Source organism: Lycorma delicatula, chromosome 1 (assembly GCF_047948215.1).
Source record: "Lycorma delicatula isolate Av1 chromosome 1, ASM4794821v1, whole genome shotgun sequence".
NCBI classification, from domain to species: domain Eukaryota; kingdom Metazoa; phylum Arthropoda; class Insecta; order Hemiptera; family Fulgoridae; genus Lycorma; species Lycorma delicatula.
In genome coordinates, this window is record NC_134455.1 from 179,248,861 (window position 1) to 179,275,328 (window position 26,468).

Sequence of the window (26,468 nt, forward strand, 5' to 3'; positions counted from 1 at the left end):
TTTCTGAAGAGGGTAGTTCATGATAATTGGCTAAGTGAATGGCATGCTATCAACAACAATACATTTTGCCCAGTTAAGTGCACTGTGTCACCATGAGGAAGTTATTATTTGCCATTTACAAATAGGGCATACAAGGCTCACTTACGGATATCTGATGACTCAGACTGATGTACTGATGGACTGTGTCTGTTTAAATGATGCATTGTGTCGGAGGTTTAAACTAGGGCCTAACACATGAAAGATCTTAGATAACAATGCTATCAATGTTATCTAATGTATTACGATTTCTTAAGGCCGTGCATCTGGATTCAAACATTTGATTAAAACTTTCATGTTTCTGTCTTTGGATGTTCGGCAATTTTATTGTTTCATGCTAGATTTTTAATATTGTTTTTATTTTTGTTTTATTTCGATCCTAACATTCCTCATAGGCTTTTTCAATCGTTTTAATTTTTAAAATAAATTTTAATTTTGAATCATTTACTTTGGTAATTTTGTGTCGCTGATAACGACACCTCATTGTGTGGCCAGGAAAACATCAATCTCTTCCATACCTGTATTTTAAATACCTCTGCATTTCTATACGATTTTATTCCCATACAGAATGTAATCAAAACAATTCTTAAGAAATTTTTATTAACACCAATTATCTGTATAATACTTGTTTCTTTCTATTAAACACTTTGGTAGCCTCTATTCTTGTTTTTACTTTGTTTATAGTCATCAGTTAACAAGATACAAAAGAATCGTGCTTTAATAGTTAAGTTTTCCTTCTTCTGTGTAGATATTCATTGGTTTATTGTCTCCTATACTTATTATTTTTTTTATACATTTACTTTTCAACAGTAATCTTCAACAAGATCTTCTAATTTTGAAATAACAAGCTGAATTTTTTTTTTCTTACACTTCATCTCCAAAAAAGCATTCAACACCTGTAAATCCTATGCAATTTATTTTTTTCATTCACAGTTATACAAGTTGATACAATTTTTTATTATACTTTCTCTTAACCATGTTATTCTTGATTATTATATATGATTATTATATCTTGATTATTATATATAAAGTGACCAGACAAAAAGTCCCACTTTTGTTTTGGTTTTTCTGGATTAAAAATGCATCCACATGATCACTGCCTGGACACAATATATTTGGAGTAAATAAATAAATTTTAAAAATTTACAATTAAAAATTAATTAAACTAAAAGCCAGCAATGTAAAATTACATCTTAAAAGGAAAATGGCTGTAACATATACTAAAAGAGAGTTAAAAACAAAAAGATATATCACATTAATAATATTAATTAAGAAAATAAAATTGGCTTTCCATAGATGGTAGGATTCCGTGATGTACTAAAAAAGGAAACTTCTATGAACAAAATTAACATCCAGCATACACCAAATGATATACACGGATGATAAGGACTGTACAACAAAATTTTCAAATCAAGATGCACGGCCTTTAAAAATCACAAGATATAAAATAATATCATTGCACTTTTTTCCAACATACTTCACATGTTGGCTTCTAGTTTGAACTTGTGACGCACAACAGATACAATCCGTAAGAAAGTGGTTCATTGTTAGTTGGCAGTCACAGCATGCACAAACGGGTGCATCTGTTTGCATCATCAGATATCCATGAGTAAGCCTAGTGTGCCATATTCGGAAATGAAAAATAATAACCTCCTCCCTCGTGACAGTTACTTCTGCAAGAGGAGCTCCACACAGATACAGTATTCTTAATTCTATGAAATTTATTGTTAATAATAGCATCCCATTCACTTTCTCACTCATCATGAACCACCCTCTTCAGAGAACAGACAATATTTTTTGAAACAACGTGATTCGTCAAAGAAGGATGGAAACAAGCCTCTTTTGCCATATTATCAGCCTGAAATTCCAATATGGCTCGGGATCCACCAGAAGCTCCGAGCTGTATTATGTTTAGTCATCTGCAAAATAACACATTGAATTTCACAAACAGGATGTCTGGAGTACACATCACTGATCACCTGTAAGGCACTCATGGAATTCAAGCAAACAAGTACATATCGAAATGTTGGGCTAATTATACTTAAGGCCTTATTAATAGCAAACTGCTGCACAACAAAAATACTGGCCATGCTGGGGAGGCCAAACATGTACGTTCTATTGCCAAACACAAAATCACAACCAACAGAATTAACATTTTTAGAACCATCCATATAAACAGTAGAAATCAGGATTCATGCTGGTTATATTATAAAAAAATCTTTTTTGCAAACTAACTGGATTTGTGTTCTTTTTATTATACTGACAAAGATATAAGCAGCAATTAACGAGAGAAGCCCATCAAGGGGGGAAATAATATGGAGCAACAGTAAGGACTGGAGGTAATTGAATATATAGAGCTGAGGAAAGGTGCTGAGCTGTGATGCATAGCAGAGCAGTAGATCTTGGCTGTTCCTGGTATCAATTAACATGATGGTTGGAGAATATCACATCAAAGATTGGATGAGTTGTTTGAGCTTTAATCCAAGCCACATAGGAGCACATCATTTGCTTCCATCTATTCCAAAGAAATGCCTCACCACTGCCCACCAGCAGACTTACCACAGGACTTAAGTGAAATTCACACATGGCAAGACGGATGAATGAATGGGCTGCTTCAAGCATCTTTAGAGTGATGACCTGTGCTGACAAATAACTATGCAGCCTCAGTCTCTAAGTGGGAACAGACCAGAGCTCATTCAGTAGAAGCACAACATCCACATATGAACAGCTCCCCAACATGTACTGGAGAGAACTCTCAGCATGTCTAACATGTTTCTACATTTCACCTTCAGCTCCTTCAAATATGTTACCCATGTTAGTTGGTCTAACCACATTCCAAGATATCTAACCCGCATGCATGCCACAACTGGTTCACCATGTAAATACAGTTGAGGGTCAACATGTTCCCTCAACCGGGAAAAGTACATGCACCTTTTTTTTGGGGGGAAAATACGAATCCAGTAGATTTACATCATGATTGTAAGCAAGTTATTGTATTATGAATGAAGCAGCCTCTCACTAGTCGTTAACGTTCTACATGCAATGTAAATAGAAAAATCACCTACAAATAAAGAAACGGGTTTTCACATGCAGTTTGTTGTACTATTTATGGCTACGGCAAAAAAAGTAACACTTACAACACTTCCCTGAGGTACTCAGTTTTCTAATGTAAAACTTTCAAATACCGTCATTCCACCTTGAACTCGGAAGGACTAATTACTGAAGAAACCTCTGATAAATGCGAGAAAATTTCCTTGTATACCCCATTCATTCATGAATTTTATTTAGGAATCCTCTCCTCTATGCCATGTCATATGTATTTGCAAATCAAAGAATACAGCAACCAGACGTTGGTGAAATAAAAGGCATTTTGAATAGCAGCTTCTAGGATAATTTCATGATCAATAGACAATCTACCCCGACCGAAACCCCATTGTTCTGGGGCTATTGGGGTGTTTCTTTCAACACATTACACTAAACAATAGTTTACCACTTATTCCATCACCTTTCCCAGGATACTAGTCAAGAAGATAGGACAATATTGTGGGGTGTGATTTATCTTTACCAGATTTCAGAATGGGGATCACCAGTGCCTCTGACCAAAAATCACCTGGTCAGAGAATATTTTATTGTAAATTAACAAAATATGTCATAATCCAGTATCCAGGAGATGAGATAACATACTGAGCCTGATATTATCATTTCCTGTGGAAGTGTCACATGATTCATTTAAAGAATACCTTAGCTCATTATTTGAAAAGGATGTGTTTAATTCATTTTGTGAATCTCCAATCTCCAACAGATATTTTGTACCTGCAACTTATATCTCAATAACTCAGAATGGTGCAAAGAACTAGGTTTCTGCCACTTTGCAGTCCAATTGGCTGCGGTGACTACCGATCCACACATGGTTTGAACCTTTCTCTAGACAACAGTGTTGTCCTAGAAACGGATTCACGTAATTCAGCCAAAATTTTCGTTTATCACGTTGAAAAAACGGCAAACAGCCCTTGTGTTGTGGTAGGCACAGAGCATGTCTGTCGTCGGTCTTCAACTTAAATTATATTTCAATTAAGGCTATCTTGACTTTCCAGATGTTAAAGGGATAAATTCATTCATACTATTGGGAATTTGGTGTATAAACTTGGCAAGTAGGTGGATCACACTACCAATCTTGTCATAATGCCTGAAGGAATCCTTGAATCCGATCCAGTCCACTTTCTAAACCACCCATCTGCGTGACTGACTTCGAGGCAAATCACTATTATCTGATGAGATTACAATGAGTCTTGGCAACTTTCAAAGAAGTTTTTGGAAATGCACCAAGTAATAAGTGCGGATCATGTTCCCTCACAGTTTACATTTAAAAAATATGAACTATCAGTCAGAAAACACTAACACTTTTATTATTTATTTAGGCAGAACGAAAAAATCCATTTTTGTAAAAACTTCTTTTATTATTAGATAGTTAAAAATTTAAGTAAATGACTTTTGGATTGCATACAAAGGGTATTTTTTGTAGATAAAAAACATGTTACGCATCTAAAATGCAAGCACTAAAAACACAACCGCTGAAAACGCAAGCATGTAAAAAATGTTCATCAAAATGTAAGCACAATAAACATGAAAGTGCAAAATGCGAGTGCTAAATAGGCAAGTGTAAAAAAAACTATGAGCATTGAATAGGCGAGTGTACAAAACATGAGTGTAAAACACATTTATTATTTATTTAAGAACTAAACAAAAAGGATTCATTTTTGTAAAAATTTATTCTTTTCTTTCCTTTTCTTAAATTTAGAATTAGTTTTTATACTAATAATTTTCATGAAGTAATTCATTTAGAATGTTATGACACTAGAAATTAATAATATATTCGACTTTAAACCTGATGACTATGTACTAAAACATACATACATGTAAATTTTTTAACATTCTCCAGTTCAATGTACGTAGTATTAATAAAAATTTTGATCAATCTGTATATATATATATTATAAAACTGCTCAATTATATTTGATGTAATAATATTAAGAGAAATGTGGGTTATAGATGATAATGAATTTAATTATAATTTAGATGGCTTTTCAGTTATCAATAATACTTAAATAAATATAATGATCTATGTGTGTTTATTAGAGATAACATTAGAATAGATAAAGTTGATTATGAATTAAAAGAAGCAATTTTAACATTTTAAAACTAGAAAGGTCAAATGCTTATCTCTTTGATTCTCCTTGATAGATACAGGTCTCCTACTGCAGTTTAAACTTTAATAAATAGTTTAGATAGTTACTTACAAAGTATAAATATAAATTAAGACACAGTTCTGACAGAAGACCTGACTATTTCATCAATCAGGGTGGGAAAGTTTCTGATAAATACCTTAGTTTAATGCAGTTAAATGGTCTAGAATCTTATATAAATAAAACAACTAGAATAAATGACAATACATGTACTGACCATATATTCTTAAAAAATATTAACTTTCAGTCAGAAAACATTATGGGTCGATACTTAAAACAAATGTTGCTGATCATTTTTGTGCTGCTCTACATATTAGATGTGCAGATTCAGTCCTTAAGAGCCTACCAACAAAGTCTTTCATCGAAAAAATAAACTATACACTATAACCAATTAAAATCTGAAAAAATGGGAAGACTTAGCCTACTTGAATGATGTTATTTCAAATTTAGAATCGGCTATAACATCTTTTACAAATAGATTATTAAACCATATAAAAACCATGTCTCTAATAAAAACAAACGTTTAAAAATGTGGATAACTTTTGGTTTAATTAACTCAATAAGGAAACTAGATGCATAAAACTCTTAAAAATCAACCTTTTAATATGACAATTAAAGAAATATATAATTAAACTAGAAATTCTCTTTAATGAGTTAAAATAACTAAATTGGATTACTGTAACAAAAAACTTCTATCATGTAAAGGTATCAACAGAAAAAAAAAGAAGAGTATAATTGTAATACTATAACTATAAAAGAATATTTTTATAATAAAAAAGGATATAATTACTTGATAGACCAAGATTTTATTCCAGCAAAAAACTTTTTAACGAGTTCAATGTTATGCTCATTCAACAACTTATCTAAAATATTTTATATATAGTGCATACAATGAAAATAAAAGTTTATTTGCACAAGGTAGACAGTCACTGGACAGGGCATTATATTACTCTTTTCTCATAACATGAGACTCATTCAGAAATCAAGTATTCTACAATACAGTGTGTTCAACTATTCTTTTTAATTTCAGACAACAATTTCTTTAAAAATATTAACATACATATAAATACTTTTTAGTGCATAAAGCACAAAAACAAATACTTCACATTATTTACTAACAGATTATTATTACACTCCCTCCATCAAACGAGTCATAAAATGAATGATCTCTTTATATGAATAAAGGTTATCAAAATATTTGTGTGTATTAATGAATTCGTATGTTTTTTAATTTTCTGTAGGTGAATTTTTTTTGCAATGGCAGAATTGAATCCATAGTTAAGAATAAAAATCTCCATAGTCAAGCTCATGAATAATGTATACAATATTATGAAGAAAAAAGCTATAGTTAGGAAAATTAGATGACAAACATTTAAAATGGTTCAAAAATGTAAAGAAATAAACATTGCAGCTTTAGGGATTTCAAGATCACAAGTTCAAAAACTCCGTAAAGCAGGATCTTCTTAAATCTAAATTGCAGTCATACTCATTCAGCAAACCAAAAAATATAAACAATGTTCAAAACCAGTTAGTGGATTAGGCTGTTTTGATCAAGGCGTAGTAAGCCAAAAAATTAACAAGTTTCATGCAAAATATAATCCACTGCCAACATTAAATAAATTACATGAAGAACTTCAACAAAAGAGTATTAAATTTAAAGGTTCTAGAACTACACTTGTAGCTATTGTGAAAGAGGGGGGTTTTAAGTGGTATAAAACTGATAACAATAGGAAACGTTTGACTGAGAAAGAAGCCATCTGGTAGAAGAGGATATAATATTTAAGAAAAATGACAGCTTAGAAGAAAATTCTTCAGTTGTTTATTTGGACGAATTGTACATTTTAACTTTCCATCAACGACAAAATTGTGATTGGATGACAGCGGTGAAGGAGAGTAAAAGTGCCAATTAATAAAGGTTAATCATAATCCATGCTGAGGGAGAAATGGAGTTCATTCTGAACACTATGTTAACTAGAGAAAGAAGTTCAGAAAGCAGTTACTATCATGACAACAGCATCATCATCAACAATAATTTCATGAAGTGGGCATGTAAAAAACTAATTCCTGGTCTTCCTCCCTCCAGTCAGTGCTTTTTATCAATAATGCACCACACTACAATTCACCTCTAGAGAAATATTCAAATTCTAGATAGGAAAACAGGCATGATTAATTGATTAGAAAAGAACAATAATCAGTTTAATAAAGCAATGTTAAAACCACAAGTGTATGATAAAATTAAATCACACAGAAATTCAAAAATAAAATACCATTTTGATGAGACATTAAAAAACTCAGGAATCAATTTCTGCAACTTCTACCTTACCATCCTGATTTAAATCTGATCGAGATGGTATGGTCGGCTCTGAAAAGATATGTTGACAGTAATATAACACAAAATTTCTAATGTCCAACATTAAAAAATTAGCTGAGGAAAAAATGAATGAAATGAATAAGGATGATTGGAAACCATATTGCGAACATATGAAAAAATTTGAAGATGGAACCACTAATGGACAAAATAACAAATACATTTATGATACATCTGGACAGTGATAGTGAAAGTGACTGTTCCGATGAAGACAGTGAACTTGCACAGGAACTGGACATATAATGCAAATTTCACACAAAAGAAACAATCTAAAAATTCTAAATATTGTACAAAAAATAATTGTACAATAATAATGTTCATCTAATTTATTATAATTACGGATCCAATGTAAATTAAATCTTAACACTAGTTAAGATTTTTTTAGTTTAAAAATACACCTAAATTAAAATTCTTGTTTTTGCAATCTTTATTTATTGAATTATTAATACCAATTATGTAATAATGAGTTATAACTGACAAAACCTGAAAATGGTTTAATAAATTAAACATGCATAAAAAAAAGAATGATTATTATTGTTGTTGTCCTACTAGATTGATATAAATATTGTCAGGTTTGGTAGTAATGTAGTTTCAACCTTCTCCAACACAAGCTTTTATATTGATTGTACACACTATATAAATGAAAATAAGACAAAATTTAATACTCATAATACTACATTCAATTTACAACCTTTTTTTTTGGTTTGTTTTACCTCCGGGTCCGCAGTCAAGCAATTCATTCCGCAGAGGATGAGATGAATGTTTTGTAACGCATGTGAAAAATGTTGAACCCAGAACCTTCGGGTGAAAGGCCGAGTGCTACCACTCACACCGCGGAGGCTGGCTCAATTTACAACCTTTAACTATATTGTTCCTCACAATGATTTAACTGTCTGCAGAAGACAATTTTCTTACATTTGTAAATTTAATAAATCTTATTCCAGAGCAATTCATTAAAAAAAATTCCATTTCTCTTGTTAAACAAATTGTGGAATAAGTTATATGCAACAAAATTTTCTCAACACTATTTTAATTAACCTGTAGCAAGCTGTATGCAATCACAGAGATAACAGTAATTATTTATTTATATTATTGATATAATATTTATGTTTATGACATCATCCATTCACATGATTTACTGTATAAAAATGGATAAATAATCTCCTTATTGTAATTCATCTAAACAATAACTGAATTAGCTGTAGTACTTTTTTTTTGCTTTTCTTTTTTTGTTATTTGAACTATAATCATTGCTGGCACTTAACCTTCCTTTGCTTTGCTAGCAACATATTATCAAAGAAATTATTTTTAATATTATTTTCTTTCTTATAATAATTTGTTAATTATTGTAATTTAATAATTGTAAAATGTGGCAAATAAATAAATAAAATTAAATAAATAAATAAAAAATAACATCTTTTATTATTAGAAGTTAAAAATTCAAGTAAATCACATTTTTGGGTTGCTTACAAAGGGTATTTTTGGTTTGTAGAAAATGCATTAGGCATGTAAAACATGAGCATGGTATAGATATGATATATATCATGAGCAAGCTCATGATATAGATATGACAAGGAAAAGTATCTTATAGGTATGAAGTCATGATATAAAATGTCATGACATAGGTAAATGTCTTTTCCATCATCCTGTCATGATGAAAAAAGACAGGATGATGAAAAATACATTTTACCATTTGCTTTAAAATTGTGAAACCATTCTGAATTTAGATTTTCAATTTGTACTGAATAAATTAATTATTTTTAATTAATAAAAAAGCTGAATAGTAATGTAATAATTTATTTAGATAAGAAAAGAGAATATTTCCAGAAAAAATATCTAAAGCAAAAATTAAGTAAAAAATTAATTTTCTATTCATCTCATAAATAACAAGAAAAAAGAAAAGATTTTTATTTTACAAGTAAAAGATAAGAGAATTAAGAGAATGAAAACATCACTAAATTAATATCACAATATAACACACACATGCTCCACACACACATGCACACATATACACACCCGCGCTTAAGAAAAATGTTATCGCACTTTCCAATATTAATTTACCAGTAGAAGAAACTAAGTGAGCTTTATCATAAGTAGCTCTCCCCAATAGTTCATCTTACTTGACCTTCAATGCAATCATTCACTGCATTGAAAAAGTAGACATGTAACTTGTAGAACTAACCCTGCAAACTTCAGTGTGCTTGTTAAATAATATGGAACAATATATCTGACTCAGTGAAGAAGCCAACAAGAAACCATTTCATTTCTCACTTCCCTTACTAAGTTTGGCAAGGGATAAATATTATTACAAGCCTTGGTTTTGTTTTAGTTTTTTAATGGTTGTGTTTTTTAGTTTTTGATAATTGATTCTTATTTATTTTTTAGAGCTGAATCTGAAAATAACCTTCACTTTTTTCCACAATGTCAGGATTTTTCGCAAATCGCAAATTTCCTGACCACTTATGATTATAATAATCATAATCCACAAGTGTTATTACACTTATATAATCCACTTATGATTGTTGTATTTAATTTTATCAAAAACAAATTCAAAATTATCATAACCCTCTTTTAAATGGACAGAATGTCTGATGGGTATTGACAGATACGTATTCCCATTGGGAAGGACAATGGCTTCTTTTGGACAAATATATGAAGAAAATCCTTTTCTCTGTACCTGAACCAGAAAAATGAGGTGCCAGCTGATAGCAGGTTCTTCTCTTTAAGCCTCAAGCCAAGCAATTCTGAATTTTCTTTGGTCAGACGTAAGTCTCAAACCAAATTGTTTAGTTCAGACTGTGAATAAAGCTCTGGTGCACAACTATCTCTGGGGTTTGTACTCCTGGATGTTATCTTCATCTAAATCACTTGTGGAACCATCTATTTCAGGTAAATTTTCTGAACCTTGCGGAACCAGGCGTAAAGCAGATGGTATATTTAGAGACAATTTTTTTTTTATTCTTCAAATTGAAACCATAAACACCAGTCGAACAAAAGTTACAATCATTCCTGTGATTTATGGCTCTTGCCACACTGTTGAAACTCCAAATCCGAACGCTTCTTGTTCAACCTTGGACCAATATCTAAATCCTTCAACACATGTATAGCAAAAATAGTGGGGTGCCCAAGTTTTTTCTTGATCTCCTACTTTCACTATCAAATAGGTGAGGTATAGGATCAGTACAATTGTCGAACGTAACTTGTTACATTTTTTTTTGCCTTCCCAACATTAAACCCCACAAATGTAACAAAAAGAATTTGCAGAATTTTTGTAGCTACTTGAAGCCATTTTGAAAACTGAAATTTTGCTTTGTGGCCTAAAAATATATTTTCAATTAACAAAAATGTGTTTGAACAATGAGAATGGAAAAAACTCTATTTACACATGCTGATGGTTGAAATAGCACTGATATAATTGCACAGTGCATGAGTGGCATGGATAGCTGCCAATAAACATGTTACAGCTTGTTAAGTCTTGTCACAAACTGTCCCACCATCATCACTTTCAACCACCCCCCACTGTCTTCAGACCACTTAACTGTTTAGCTATAAGAATGCATAGTACAAACCAAAAAAAAAGTGAATATATTATACTAACTATTATAACAAAAAAAAGTTTTATGTCTATTTTATAGTATCACATTTTTGCAATTTTTCAACTTTTTACAAATTTTGAAATTTGCGATTTGTGAAAAACTCTGACATGATGGGAAAAAATGAAGATTATTCTTTGATTCAGCAATAAAAAATACATAGATCTCAATTATTAAAAGTTTAATAACTTTAATAATTTCAATTATTAAAACATTCCATAACCCAAATTTTGCAGGTTTGTTATTAATCTTGAGAATGGTTAAGCCATTACTCAGAGCAATTTTATCTCATGTTAAGTTGCCTATAATAGTTACAGATATAGCACGCATAATATGCATACACTATGAAAACCTGATAATTCATTTCTAAAGCATTTATACTTACTTAACCATATAACATTAGATAGTAATTTATTACTACAATAATTTTTGAAAGTAACTTTTAAGAGTTACTTTTTCAGAAACTAATAATGTTCATTAGATCGCCCATACCAAACAGAGAACAAGTCATTTTTAGGGCTGAATATCTTACCTGCATTTTTTGGGTTGGATATATTTCATTCAGAGTAAAACATTCACACCTCTATTTTCACAGTAGGACAGACATTGAATGCTTTTTATTCATCAGAGTGGCTATAAGCTGTTTTTAACACTGACGTGTCTATAGCCAGGTTGCTAATAACCATGATATCTAAAATACATATTTTTAATGTAATAAAAACTTATATATATATATATATATATATATATATATATATATATATATATAAAACTAAGTTTTGCTTTTACACAGATTTTTTAACACTATTTTGACTAAGATGCAAAAAGTTAGGAGACCAATTTTTTTGTTTTCGGGGTCTGGCAGCACTTCAAAAATGTGAAACAGTAAAATTCGCCCTTGGAATTACATACTTCCCCCCTTACACATACATACACACTTCATTCAGTGTGCGCAGACAGGTAAGTTGGATGGGAAGGTAGTTAAAGTGGGGTAGGAAGCCATGGTCTCCAGAGTACAGTTCAGTCAGTTGTTTCGATTTGGTCCGATATTGAAAACTCTGAGCGTGATTGGTGTGATGATGTGTTTTCTCTAACATATTCTTGACATAAATTAGCTCTAAATACAAAAATGCCAATACAAAAAATAAAAACAATTTCATTGGAGGCAAAGATATAAATTTTGGACCATCTTAAAAATGAACATGGTTCAACATCTGTGAGTAAGGAGTTTGATCTGAAAACAATCAATAATGAAACCATTAAAAAAGTGAAGCTGCTATAAAACAATTAGCGTCTTCTAGGGCAAAAGTGAGTTCTATATCATCAACATACACAGGAAATTTTTATTAAAAAAAAAAATAGAAAAGGATCTAATAATATAGATAGAAGTAAATGCGCAAAAGAATCCTCATAGAAGGTAACATTATCAAGCAGATGGCCTTACAATTTTATAAGCAGATTAAAGAACAGGAGTCAAATGTTAACTTTTTTAACATTTGTTATGATTTAGTTGCTACAAAAACAATGAATTTTATTTTTGATATCCTGGATTGATTTTTATACAGTGAAACCTATCTCCCATTTTTCATTTTGCTGCATTTTTTCACAGTTTTTTACTCACTGTGTTCTAAGCAACACATCCACCATGTAAAAACAGAATCAGGTGTGTGTGTGTGTGTATTGAAAAGATTAAAACAAGAATTTACCTGATTTGACATCACTTCCAACTTCATTATCGTGTGATTCTTCATTATCTGGTACAATATCTGATGATATATTATTACAAACAGGTTGCTGAACCGCACGTATCCGAATACGTGGCACTATTCTATCACATTTTCTTGGTCTGCCACGTTTTCTGTTCCGGCCATTTAAACTGGTTTTCCCTTTTCTTTTGCAAACACCCCGTCTCACTTTATCTTCATTTTCAAACTGATCAATCGGTACAGTTTCATATTTCTTCCCGTACACTGTTGAATCATTCTACAAGTAAAATTATCAACAACAACAAATTATTAAGCAATAGATAATTATAATTTTATGTTACATTTTTCAAAATAGATCAAAAGTTACGCTAATTATTAATAAAATTAATCGGTAATATTGGATTGTACATATGCAATAACTTTAACCGGTTCATTGGTACTCTGGTAGAAAAAGCCAATTCCCAGGTTCAAAACACAAATTTTACCATGTTAAGATTTTAATGTTGGAATTCATCACAAATTATAATACTAATCACCTAAAATATCGCCTAAGAATATTTAGGATTTTAACTCCTAATTCACTCTCCAAGGGTAAAAACTTATACTTTGCAAATATGAAAATGAATAATTTTAGCAAAAATAATATAATAGTTCGGTTAATGAAAAAAATAAACTCAAGTTTAAGCTATTTGGTAATTTTATTAAAAAAAAAAAAAAAATATATATATATATATACATAAATCTATTTTTTTTACATTATTTTATGGAGGACTTGTTTAATTTTAAAGCAACAAACACATTGCATCATTTACTTTATCAGGAAAAAGGAGAAAAATATGTTTTTTACAAACTTTTTGGTACATACGATGTCTTTAATTTTCATAAACAAATCTACAAAATATGCAGTTACCTTATATAAAAAACGTTGACTTTTATATTTACTCGCATCAAACATCAGGTCATTTCTGATTGTTTGTGTAAGTGGGACTTAACAAAAATGATATCACTGATCCCAGAAACTGCAATTTTTTTTTGACGGTAGTAAAGAGTTTCACAACAGATATTTAAAAATGACATTCTTTTGAAAATTTGAACAGATTGTTGAAAAGAACCACTGAATTTAATGACAGATGTTCACCATCTTGGTAATTGCAATAGCACTCCTTAATTTGTGTAAAACCCATAGCTTGGTTACCAAAAGCTGTTTGAATCTTCCTTATTGTCGCTACTTGCATGAACTGTTTCTGAAAAAATTCAATGCAGATTCTCTGCTCAAACCATTCAGTCATTCTGACTGGCAATAAAAAAAATGATATGCACCACTTACATGTTTTAGTTTCATGGCTGCTAAGCAGCAAAACAGTGAAACATATACAATCAATACAAGTCACGATCACATTTCACGATGGACCCCCTCCCCGTGCTTTTACTAGTTACTGCAGTAAAAAAGGTCAGATACCTTAAAAACTTCATACATTTTATATATATGATTAATTAAGTAAAGTAAATTCTTTTTTTGTCCGTATATTCCTCTGTACTAATTAATTTTAAAAGCATAAACAAAATTCAGCACAATCCACCAAAGTACAGAATCAATAAGAGCTTTTACCTTATTTTACTATTTTTTGTTTTTTTTTTCTTTTCTATATATCAAAAGCGCTTTTGAGGAAATTTTTCATCATCAGTTGATTAAAATTAAAAATTAATTGCACATTAAAATATTAATAAAACACTAACATTAATATTACACGTGTGACAAAATATATGCAGTCAAATAATTAATTAAAATAATTAAAAATATTTAAACTTTTAATTTTTTAAACATGTTTGTGGCCAGCCACTAAATACAGCACTGTCATTTAGTGGCTGGCTGCAAACATATAAAAAAAACTGTTTGATTATATTTATTATGTCACATCTGTAATAATATTAATGTTAGTGTTTTATTAATGTTTTAATGTGTAATTAATTTTTAATTTTAATCAACTGATGATGAGGAATTTCCTTGAAAGTGCTTTTGATACATAGAAAAAAAATAAAAATAATAAGATAAGGTAAGGGCTCTTATTGATTCTGTACTGAATTTTGCTTATGCTTTTAGAATATACATATATATATATATTATTATTATTATTATGCTTTTACGGCCAACATGGGACCACTTAAGTCAATTTTAGTTGGATCTTTTCTGAGAAAAGCGTGTTATTTTACTCTTTCGAGCTGCCCAGTATTTCTTCATCCGTTCAGATCTTGCTTTCTTTTCTTCATCCGTAAACACCCTCTTCATTGTATTTTGTCGTTTGTCTGTCTTTTGTTTAAATCTAATGCTTTTATCTTTTAGCTTTGTAATTTTTCCAGTTTTATTCTGTAGGTCAGTCAGGGAAATTCCCAATTCTTTCATATCTTCTCTAATTTCTTTGATCCATCCTACTTCTAGCTTTTGGAACCAGAGCTTTTCAATGATATTTCTTGACAGTCTTGTTTCCGGTGTCCTTATGAGATGACCAAAGAAAGAGATTCTTTTTTTCCGCATAGTATCAGTAACAGGCTCTATTTCTCGATACACCACCTCATTTGGCACAATCCACCATTGGCCTTCTTTTTGGTGTTTTTTATTGATACACGTTCTGACAATTCTCCTCTCTATTTTCAGAATTTTTTCAATTCGGTTTTTCTGAGTGATTTTGAAAAGGGTCTCGCTTCCATAGGTGACTTCTGGCTGTACTACAGTTTTATAATGTTTAAGTTTTGTTTTAGCAGAAAGGCATTTTTTGTTATATGTTGACCAAGTTAATTTTTGGGATTTAATCATTTTATTTGTCCTGTTTTGCCATGTCACTTTTTCATTTAAATTATAAGTTATTATTTCCCCTAGATATTTAAATTGTTTTACTATTTTAATTTTCTGATTGTTTACCGTAATGTGCTCTATTACCAGAGGATCTATGGCCATTAGTTCAGTTTTTTCGAAAGAGATATGAAGCCCTATCTTTTGTGCTAGGTTTTGAAGGCTCATGATTTGTGTTTTGGCTTCTTGAATATTATTTCCTAAAAGAGCGAGGTCATCTGCAAATCCTAGGCAATTTAGTGTGATGGAGTTTTTCTTAGTACCCATTTTTATATTTTTGGGATTTATTTCATACCATTTTCTCATGACAAATTCAAGGGCGCAGTTAAAAAGGAGTGGTGAGAGGCCGTCTCCTTGCCTCAATCCAGTTTTTATGTAGAAGGGTTGAGAGAGTTCACCTCTGAATTTCACTCTGGACTGGGTATTGGTTAAAGTTAATTTTATCATGTTTACGAGTTTAGGGTGAAGGCCCAGGTTTCTCAGAATATTCAGCATGGATGGTCGGTGTATACAATCATAGGCCCTTTTAAAGTCGACGAAGGTGATTATTAGTTGTTTTTTCCGTCTTTTATATAAGTCCATCATAAGTTTTAGGGATATTATTTGCTCCGGGCAACCTCTCCATGGCCTAAATCCCCCTTGGTATTCCCCAAGTTCCAGTTCAAGTTGGTCTTTGCATCGGTTGTATATGATTCTCGACAGGATTTTGTATGTGCAATCCGGGAGAGATATGCCTCTGTAGTTTTCAGGATTAATTTTATCCCCTTTTTTATGTAGTGGATGGATGAGGGCTGTGGTCCAGTGTTCTGGAAGTTTTTCTTCGTTCCATATTTTCACGAGGCATAGATGTAGGGAAGTTTTGACTGAATAAACTGATGAGTGTTTCCAGAGTTCTGCGAAAAGCTGGTCTTCTCCGCTTGCTTTGTAGTTTTTTATTTCATTTAAGGCTGCGAGAACTTCTTGAATTGTTGGCGGGTTGATATTTACTGGTGAAGTTTTAACTGGAGTTTCAGTGTCAATCTCAAAAAGCTCTGGGGGGTCGTCACAGTTGAGGAGTCTATTGAAGGTTTCTGCCAAAATTTCAGCATTTTCTTTATTGGTGTGGGCCATATTTCCTTTTTTTCCTCTCAGCATAAGGGTGGGTGGTTCATATCTTTGAAGAGCCTGACCAAAAATTTTATAATAGTCTCGGAAATTAGTTTTCTTGGAACTTTCTTCTATTTGCTGAATCAAGTTTTTTTGGGCTTGTCCCTATATATATATATATATATATATATATAATACCATTTTTTATTATAATGTTATAAGTCTATTATTTTTTAATATTATAGTTTAAAATGTTTTTTCTACATATACACGAATATATATATATATCACCACACCTTCATTTACTATAGGTAAAGGATTTCCTTTACATATAGCATTTTCTCTATGTATAGTAATGAAGGCATTAAAAGAATTAAAATTATTTAGTTTTGTTTCAATGAGTTACAGCTCCATCTCTTCAACAGATCTTTCCACATGCAATTCTAAAGATGAATCAAGGTTTTTCTTAGAGAAGCCTGTTTAGGTTGGTTTTTCATAACTGAAGAAAAAACAGTCCATTCACCCTCTATTTAACCCAGTCAATGCAAACTAATTGATCACTAATATGGTATTTCTAATTCCTAGAAGTTAAAAATCTAACAATGAATTACAGTTAAGTTAAGGAATCTCAGTCCAAACGACCTTGGAAGTCGAGAGTTACAGCGTTCAAGTCCTAGTAAAGCCAGTTATTTTTACATGGATTTGAATACTAGATCGTGGATACCGGTGTTCTTTGGTGGGTTTCAATTAACCACGCATCTCAGGAATGGTCGAACTGAGAATGTACAAGACTACACTTCATTTATACTCATACATATCATCCTCAGAAGAATTATCTAAACGGTAGTTACCGGAGGCTAAACAGAAAAAAAAAGAAAAGTCCAAAGGACCTTGAATCACTCCTTCCAATGGGTTTGTTTTACTTTTTTTTTTTTACTGACAGATTATCTTCTCTCTACTCGATCCTTTCCTTCATTTTTTTCCTCACAATGGTGTGGATTTTGGCCAGAGACTCACTGGATCCACATAAAGATTATAGGAACTTGTGGAATAACTGCATTCATAAGTGAACAGTTACTCTTAGCAGGGACAAAAATGTAAATAACCGTTATAGTGTAGGTAACTTGAAATTTCTTTCTTTTTTTTTTGTGAAAACGTTTTAACATTATCCTCGCCTTAAAAATATAAAATCTAATAAAAAACAAAATAAAAACTAGATATTATCAACAAAATTAAAACTTAAACTAAAATATTAAAAACAAAAACAAAATAAAAAACTTTAAAATATTAAACACAAAAACATACAACTACTATCACAGCTAAACTACTACAATATAACTACTATCACAGATAAAATCTTGAAAATAAATAAAATTTAAAGAAAAAACAACTATATATATTAATTTTATAATTAATCATGGCCCATTGGTATTGACATAAATTAATTATGTAATAATTTCCACTTACCAACTATTTTTAATATTATGTCTGAATACTTTCAGATATTAATCAACCAGGAACATTTATGTGTTAGGGATTATAATTACTTCCTTCACAAATTAATATATTAGATGAATTTTGAATTTTTTAAAAACAATTATAAATACAACAACTGATTGTTAAAATGTAAAAATAATGTAGACGTTGTCTGTCATGTCAGTATGAAGCTCTTAATTGTTATGTTTATTAGTAAGAATCAGTATAACCAACCTAAGAATCAATATTATTGTTTAATATTTGTTTAAATAATACATCATCATCAAATTTTGTTTATTCATTTATCAAATTTTTATTATTTACGTCTACGTAATATTTTTCAATAATATTTGTTTTACGATAGTTATTGGAATATTCAAAAAATTATCTGGGTTTGAATTATGATTATTTTCTAAGATATACCCAGCAAAATTGGATTGTTCTTTATTTCTCTTTTTTATACAATTAATATGTTCTTTAATTCTGAGCGAAAAAGATAAATTTGTCATCCTGATATATTCCAAATCACAATTTGCACATTTTAAACTATATGCACCCTGTTGATCTAAATTAAATTTATTGTTAAGTTTTATTATTCTAGTAGGATCTCTGTTATTTATATAGTTAATTATTTTATTATTTGTTGTACATGCAATTTTTAATTCAAAAGATATAAATATTTCATTAAATATTTTGTAATTTATATTGGATGTAATGAAAACTTAATAAATAAATTATATATTAAAATAAAAAATAAAATTTATATAAAAGAGAATATAAAATAATAATAACTGATACAAATATGCTAAAACTGAATACATATGCAAATAACTTGATCCACCAAGTACAGAATAACATTAAATTAGGTAGGATGACACGTACCTTATATCATTACATACACAAAAGTACTTCACAATTTTCTCGCATCTTCAGTTGATCCAATCTTTTAATTGTTCATGTAAAATAACATATTATAAATACACAACATTAAAAAAATAAAATCTTGATAAATGCAATAAAACAAAATTTGTTAAAACTTTGAAAATAAACTTTAAAATGAATTCAAGTCAAAATGGATTTAAAATTAAAAAAATTTTTCCTTTTAAATTTAAGATTTAAAATCAAAATTAAAAGTTAAAAATTCCATATATAAAAATGTCTTCAAACAATAAAAATATTAATTAAAAGTTAAAATGGAAAATATGTTAAAAAAGAATGAATATGTGTGTGTTGTTTGGCTAGCCAATATTATATTACTGTAATATAATATAGTAATGTATTACTAGTTAATATTAAGGTTAAGTGTCATCCTACCTAATTTAATTTTATTCTATACTTGGTGGATCAAGTTATTTATTTACATTTGTGTAATAATACAGAGGAATATGAGTCTTAAAATTGACTTTAAAAATAAATATACAAAACTAAAATAAAAATAACATAAATCTAACGAACTCCGAGAGGAGAGTGTAAAGGGTTCCTTTTCAAACAGAAAGAATAGAAATTTAACTTGAAAATCCTAGCAATAAAAAAAAACAACATTATTAAAAAGTATGTAAAATATTAACACATAAAAGAAATAAAATATCCGGTCCAAACCTTTTTTATCATTGCCCAGGATTTGACGAATTTTCCTGGGCAATTTAAATTTACAATGCACGGCTGCATTGTAAATTTAACATATTTAATATGTAATAAGTAATATTTTGTAATTTAACATATGCAATCCACAAGGATGTGGCGCACAGTGAAGCAGCAGTTGCATCGTACACATAGTGGTGTGTCTGTGCTGACATGAAGTACTCATGTGTGATTCTGGTATGTCCTAATCGCAATCAGCAAAGACCATTTCCTCACGAAGAATTTTTCTGCATGAGGAGTCCCATGGCAACACAGAATCCTTAATGCGCCATTATCAACTATAGCCATCCAGTTACCTTGCCACATTGCTTGAAGAGACTGTTTTATACAATTAATAAAGTCAGAAGTATTAATACGAGTGGTGAAGGGAGGTTGATTACATGCGTCTTTAGCAGCGGAATCTGCACGTTCATTACCTGAAATTTCCATGTGGCTAGGAATCCAACAGAAACTCACTTGTGTGTTTCGATGGTTTAACTCAATGATTACATTATAAATTTCAGTGATCAAAGGATGTCTAAAGTAAAAATCTTTGAAGCTTGCAGTGCACTACAAATAAGGATATTACGGTATTTTGGGTTAACAATATTCAAAGCCTTATCGATAGCGTACAGTTCAGCAGTAGATATACTTGTAATATTAGGTAGACCAACCATATAGGTTCTGCTATTATGAATAAATGCACATCCAACGGTATCATTCTGTTTTGATCCATCTGTACATACTACTGCATCTGGGTTTATTTTGGAGAAAATATGGTGAAAACTTTGCTGAAAGATGATAGCTGGTGTTCATTGTTTCTTGCAAGATCAAAAATAAAATTTATAAGGTTGATTCTCCACAGAGGATATAAATAGGGGTAAGATGGAAAAATAGAAGGTATATCAATGTTTAAAAGCTGTAATAACTGCCGGGTACGTACACTCGTAGGTGCAGTAATAAATTTCTTTCTTACATGCAAATAAAAAATAACATGCATATTATTCAAATGTTCTTCCATATGTCCTTATTTTATTTATTTATTTGCCATGATATACTAAGAAATAAAGTAATATTAAAAATATTCTCTTTAACAGTGTGGGTGCTGCTGACAAAGAAAAAGCTTGAGTACCAATAATGATAGTTCAAGTAAAAAAAAGGGTACCTAGTTTAGAAAAATTTATCCAATGAATGTATTGGTAAAAAGACAAGATTATACAATGACATCCTGATCCCTGAGGGGAAGACCCTCCAACCACCCCCTCTATCACTGATGGGATTTTTACAAGAGGTCATCCTATAAACCTCAGCATATGACATCTCTCAGTCAACTCTACCCAGGATGCCACTGATGCGAATGCCAGAAACGACATCCCCATTGGTGTAACTACTACTAAAAATAAAAAAACATATCTAAACATCTCTAGTCTCAAACAAGACTGAAAACTATAGTCGTCAAAGGAACTGAATCAATTACCTACCCGAAAGGTAAAGTGAGTTCAACATGTGACACAAACGTGAAAAAACACAAAAATAAGACTAATAACAAAACAACCAAAACAATATAACACTAAAAAACAACAAAAAAACACTAACAAGAAATCATAACAAACAAAGTTCACAGGAACAAGACCAAGCAGCATCCTAGATTCCCTTCCCAATCTGTTCCCTAGCCAAATAGTGCAGAAATTCTGTAATCACTGACCATTCAGCCCAGTCCTTCCAGTTTTGTCTGTCAAGCATTGCTCTGATGGTATCCAGTCGACAAATTACTGTGGTGTACTCCAGATCATATTTGGCGCAGTCATACAACTCATGGAAGGCATCATCCTGCACCCAACACTGCAGGCACAGACCTAAATCCAGCCAGTCTACCCCTGAACGTCTCATGACCAGTAAGAAACTGAGTTACATACTGTTAAGGGAACCCATGAGGCGGTTTCATTCTCACAATTAACAAGACTGTCTCCTGTGAAACCAATCAGTAACTACCCATTACCATCAACAGTAATAATCGTTGGGCTCTCAATAATATATCTCTATAACTACGGAATTTTATCTTATCCACCCAAATTGGCGTAGCATACAACATAATTGCTTTGCACACCCCCTTGTGCAAAATGCTTAGGGTCTAAAACTGAGACTCCAATCAGATTGACCACACATCGGATACCAAAAAAGGCAACACTACAGGCCTTTTCCTCTTGAATTCAAATTTCTTATCAAGATACATTCTGAGGTACTTCTGAACCTGAGTATACTTTATTCTACATCCTGACATCGATACTCAACTTGTTGACTCACCGCCATACGGCCTTTGAGGAGCATCATTGTGATTTTTTTTCTGGCTGAGTCATCTTTTGATGAACCCACAGATCAAGCATCCTCCCTGCATGCACGAGTGGCCCTGAGCTCAAGCTCCCTCTGCAAGTATCCTTCAACCAGCAGGAGCCGTCTTTGCATAGGCCACAAGATACCCACTAGGCAACCTCAGCCACAGAAGAGAGTCTAACTCCGCCACCCACAAGAGAGGACCCAACACACTGCCTTAGGAACAACCCTTCGACAGTGTCCTCCAACTTCATGGCTGCCTGATGAGTGAATAACTTTTCAACACCTACAGTTCATTTTTGTTAAATCCTAGTCTCTGTGATTGCAATGGCAGAGAGCCACTACAGATTTTTAAATGCACCAGAAATGCGTAGGAAGATCCCCAAGACATATTCCGCTTCACTGGCCAACACCAGTGATCCAGATCATAAAAGCAAACCCTTGAAATTTTTCAAAATAGAATTACATACGTTGAAAAATCAACAAGCTTCTATTTGTAATCAAGCCATACTGATAAAGTACACTTGAATCATCTTATCTAGTAACATTTAGAGTAGCTATGATGTCCAAACCCCATACAATCACAGAAAATCTCATACTGCCTGCTGCAATTGACATGGTCAGTGTTTTAAAAGGCGTAGAAGAAGCAAAAAAATTGAAAAAGATTCCCCTAACTAACAGCACAGTATCAAGGCAAATCGATGACATGGTTGCCAATGCTTGCGATCAGATAATTCAGCAAATGAAATTTTTACTATTCATTTTGATGAATCAACACATGTAGCAAACATTTATCAGTTCTTATGTTTTGTGAGATATGAGAATGTGATATGAGACAGTTCAAACAAAGAATATGTTGTTTTATAAATAAATACCTGATCACGCTACCGGGCAATATCTTTTAGATATTTTTTATGAAGCTAATAAAAACTAGCATAGATTGGACAAAATGTATTACAGTATGTAGTGACGATGCAAAGACGATAACAGGAAAAAACAGTGTTTTTATGAAAAAATTAAAAGATCATCTTATACCAAGAGGATCATAGTAACAAAGTGGACCAAGCAGGATCACGTGCGGAATGGATGCACTGCTTTCTACACAGACATGCTCTTCCCACAAAAAATATGCTGAAAAATCTCAAATAAATTCTTTGTAAATTTGTAAAAATGATTAATTTTATTAAAAGTTAACCATTACAAAATAGGTTGTTTGCTAAACTATGAAATGGGTGAAAAAAAAATCTTCTTTTCTAAACAGAAGTCAGATGGTTATCACAGGAGAAAGTATTAACCCGGTTAATATTCCAACCCACCGGGTTGGTGTAGTGGTGAACTCGTCATCGCAAATTAGCTGATTTTGAAGTCAAGAGTTCTAAGGTTCAAATCCTAGTAAAGACAATTTACTTTTGTACGGATTTGAATAGTAGATCGTAGGTACTGGTATTCTTTGGTGGTTGGGTTCCAATTAACCACACACCTCATCTCAGGAATGGTCGACTTGAGACTGTATAAGATTACAATTCATTTACATGCATACCTATCACCCGTATTACATAAGTAATAGCTTACGATGGTTCCAAAGGCTAAACAGAAAAAGAGAGGTTATTGGAATTGCAAGATAAATTAATAATATTTTTCCACGATAAACAAACACCATTCTCAATGTTTTTACAGAATAATAAGTATATGTTGCTATTGGCTTACTTAGCTGATGTATTTTCGCATTTAAACAACATAAATATGAATTCACAAGGATATCGTAGAAACATTTTATTAATGACAGACAAAGCTCATGCTTTCATTACAAAACATTCACAAGTATTAATATCTGGATTATTCACCTTCAAAGCAAAAATTGTGATATGTTTCCCCTCACTTCAGATTACATTGAGAAAAATTTGGATGGAGAAGACACTATTATCCATGGAGAAAAAACTATTATTCACCACAGTTTGGACAGCATGAAGATGGATTTGCGTGAACTAAAAATTCAGTTGACAGGGTATTTCCTGGAAGATAAAAATTATTTCTCAAGACATAGGTACTGAATCCATTTAATGAAAACATTGTTGCTGGTGCTAAGTTACCAGTTGAAATTCACAACCAGCTCATATAAATATCTGCCGATAAAACATTACAACCAAAATTTACATCTGAAGATTTAGATAAGTTTTGGCTTGCTCATCAATGTGAATAGAGAAATTTAATCACACAAGCATTGAAAATACAAATCCCTATCGCCACGTCTTACCTCTGTGAAAAGGGTTTTTCATCTATGGTTGGGCTAAAGACTAAATATAGGAATCGTCTTTCATCAATTGAAAACAATTTGCTTTTATGTGTTTCTAACATAACTCCACATTTGAAGAAACTTTTAAATGAAAAATAAATGCATCCAGCTCATTAATTTATTTTCTTTACATGTGTACTCATATTTATGAGTACATTTTATAATTAAAATGTTTATAACAAATGATTTTTTTCTCATGAAATGATTTCAATATTATCTATGTGTAAAGCTGCAGGCTAATTTCTCAACCCCCTTTCATATCACCGCGACCCCCAAGTTGTACTTCCCTTGTTTAGATGAAGTACAATGAAAAGAAGTGATTATCCATTTTTATGTAATACAATCATGGAAATGGATGAAGTCATAAACATAAATATTATACCAATAATATAAACAAATAGTACTTATAATATTTATATAAATATTATATTAGTACAAGTGTATAAAATTATTATCTGTTCGAATAAATACAAGCTTGCCAGGGGTTATACTGTTATGAAAATATTGCTACATTCAACCCATTCTACAATTTGTTTAAGAGAATTGGTCTTTTTTTCAATGAATTGCTGTGGAAGAAGATTTATTAAATTGTTACGATTTAAGAAAGTTGACTTTTGAGAAAGTTAAATCAGTGTGAGAAATAACATAGTTACAAAAAGGTCATAAATTGTATGAGGTATTATGAGCATTAAACATGAGTCTTATTTTCATTTATATATACTTAAGAGTTGTTTAATGGTCATAACAATGAACACATAAAAAAAATTTCTTGCCGGGATAAAATCTTTGTCTACCAATGCTGCTTTAATTATACTCTTTTGTATTATAGATATTTTATTAAAGTGTGTATCAAAAGCACCACCCCATGCTCTTATTTCATATTAAGGAAAAGATTACGCATATGCAAAATAAATGATTTTAACTTTTAATTTTACAGAACACTGATTATACAAAATTTTTAAAATAGGTATTTTAAGTTTTGACAAAAGTTTTTAATGTGCTTTGTTCTACAGTTATGTAAAATTAACTTTTCACTACAACATGTTTTAATTTTAGAACATGTCTGAAAAAGAATTCTTAAATAGAAAATAATAGCAATATAAAAAAAATTCTTATAAGACAACGAATTACTTTGGAATATGTTTCCTGAGACCTGCGCGTTGAATAAATGTAGAATAAAATATCTGCACAATCACTTCCATAACAATGGTATCACACCATTGAAGGGTGTATAAGAGCATAATAGTTCCTAAAAAAATCAGCTAAAAAAAAAAAAAAAAAAAAAAAAAAAAAAAAAAAAAAAAAAAAAAAAAAAAAAAAACAGTATGATTACTATTACAATTTATTAGTAAATAATATATATTGCATTATTCTGATTAACAACCTCTAAATGACTGAAATGAGACTGGAAAGGCTGGGTTAACACTTAGTAAATTGCAGTTGAAGGGATTCTTCCTTACTCATCCTTATTTTACTTATTACCCTTCTATGCTAGTAATCAAAACTGATGATGATAAAAACGGGCTGCTGTAATCTCCTAGAAATCAACTTATAAATTTCCTTCTCAATTTCTAAAACAGTAGTTTTAAGAGCAACATAGCCCTCAAAATTACCTTATAAAACAAGGATGTTCAAAACTTAAATAATCAATTAAAGCTACAAAAATTAACAATTTCAAGTGGTTTCAAACATTTATTGAATATATATATATATAAAATATATAAAAGTTATATTGTCACATTTTACAGATTTTTACCTCCAAACTTATAGTACCTGATGTTATTCTCTGCATTCTTTTTTTTATTTTTATAACACATGTTTCTCACCTTTAATTTGAAACAGTTTTTTAATCATTTTTTTTTCAAGGA

At 31.0% G+C, this 26,468-nt stretch overlaps 1 protein-coding gene across 2 annotated transcripts in view; it reads right to left on the reverse strand.

The window, feature by feature from the left end:
- LOC142326011 (uncharacterized) overlaps positions 1–26,468 on the reverse strand; it is a 93,505-nt gene that overhangs the window by 46,139 nt on the left and 20,898 nt on the right. For both annotated transcript variants that reach the window (XM_075368074.1, XM_075368065.1), the window contains exon 3: positions 12,947–13,223. In XM_075368074.1, the coding sequence (XP_075224189.1) occupies positions 12,947–13,223 (277 nt within the window). The remainder of the gene's footprint in view (positions 1–12,946; positions 13,224–26,468) is intronic.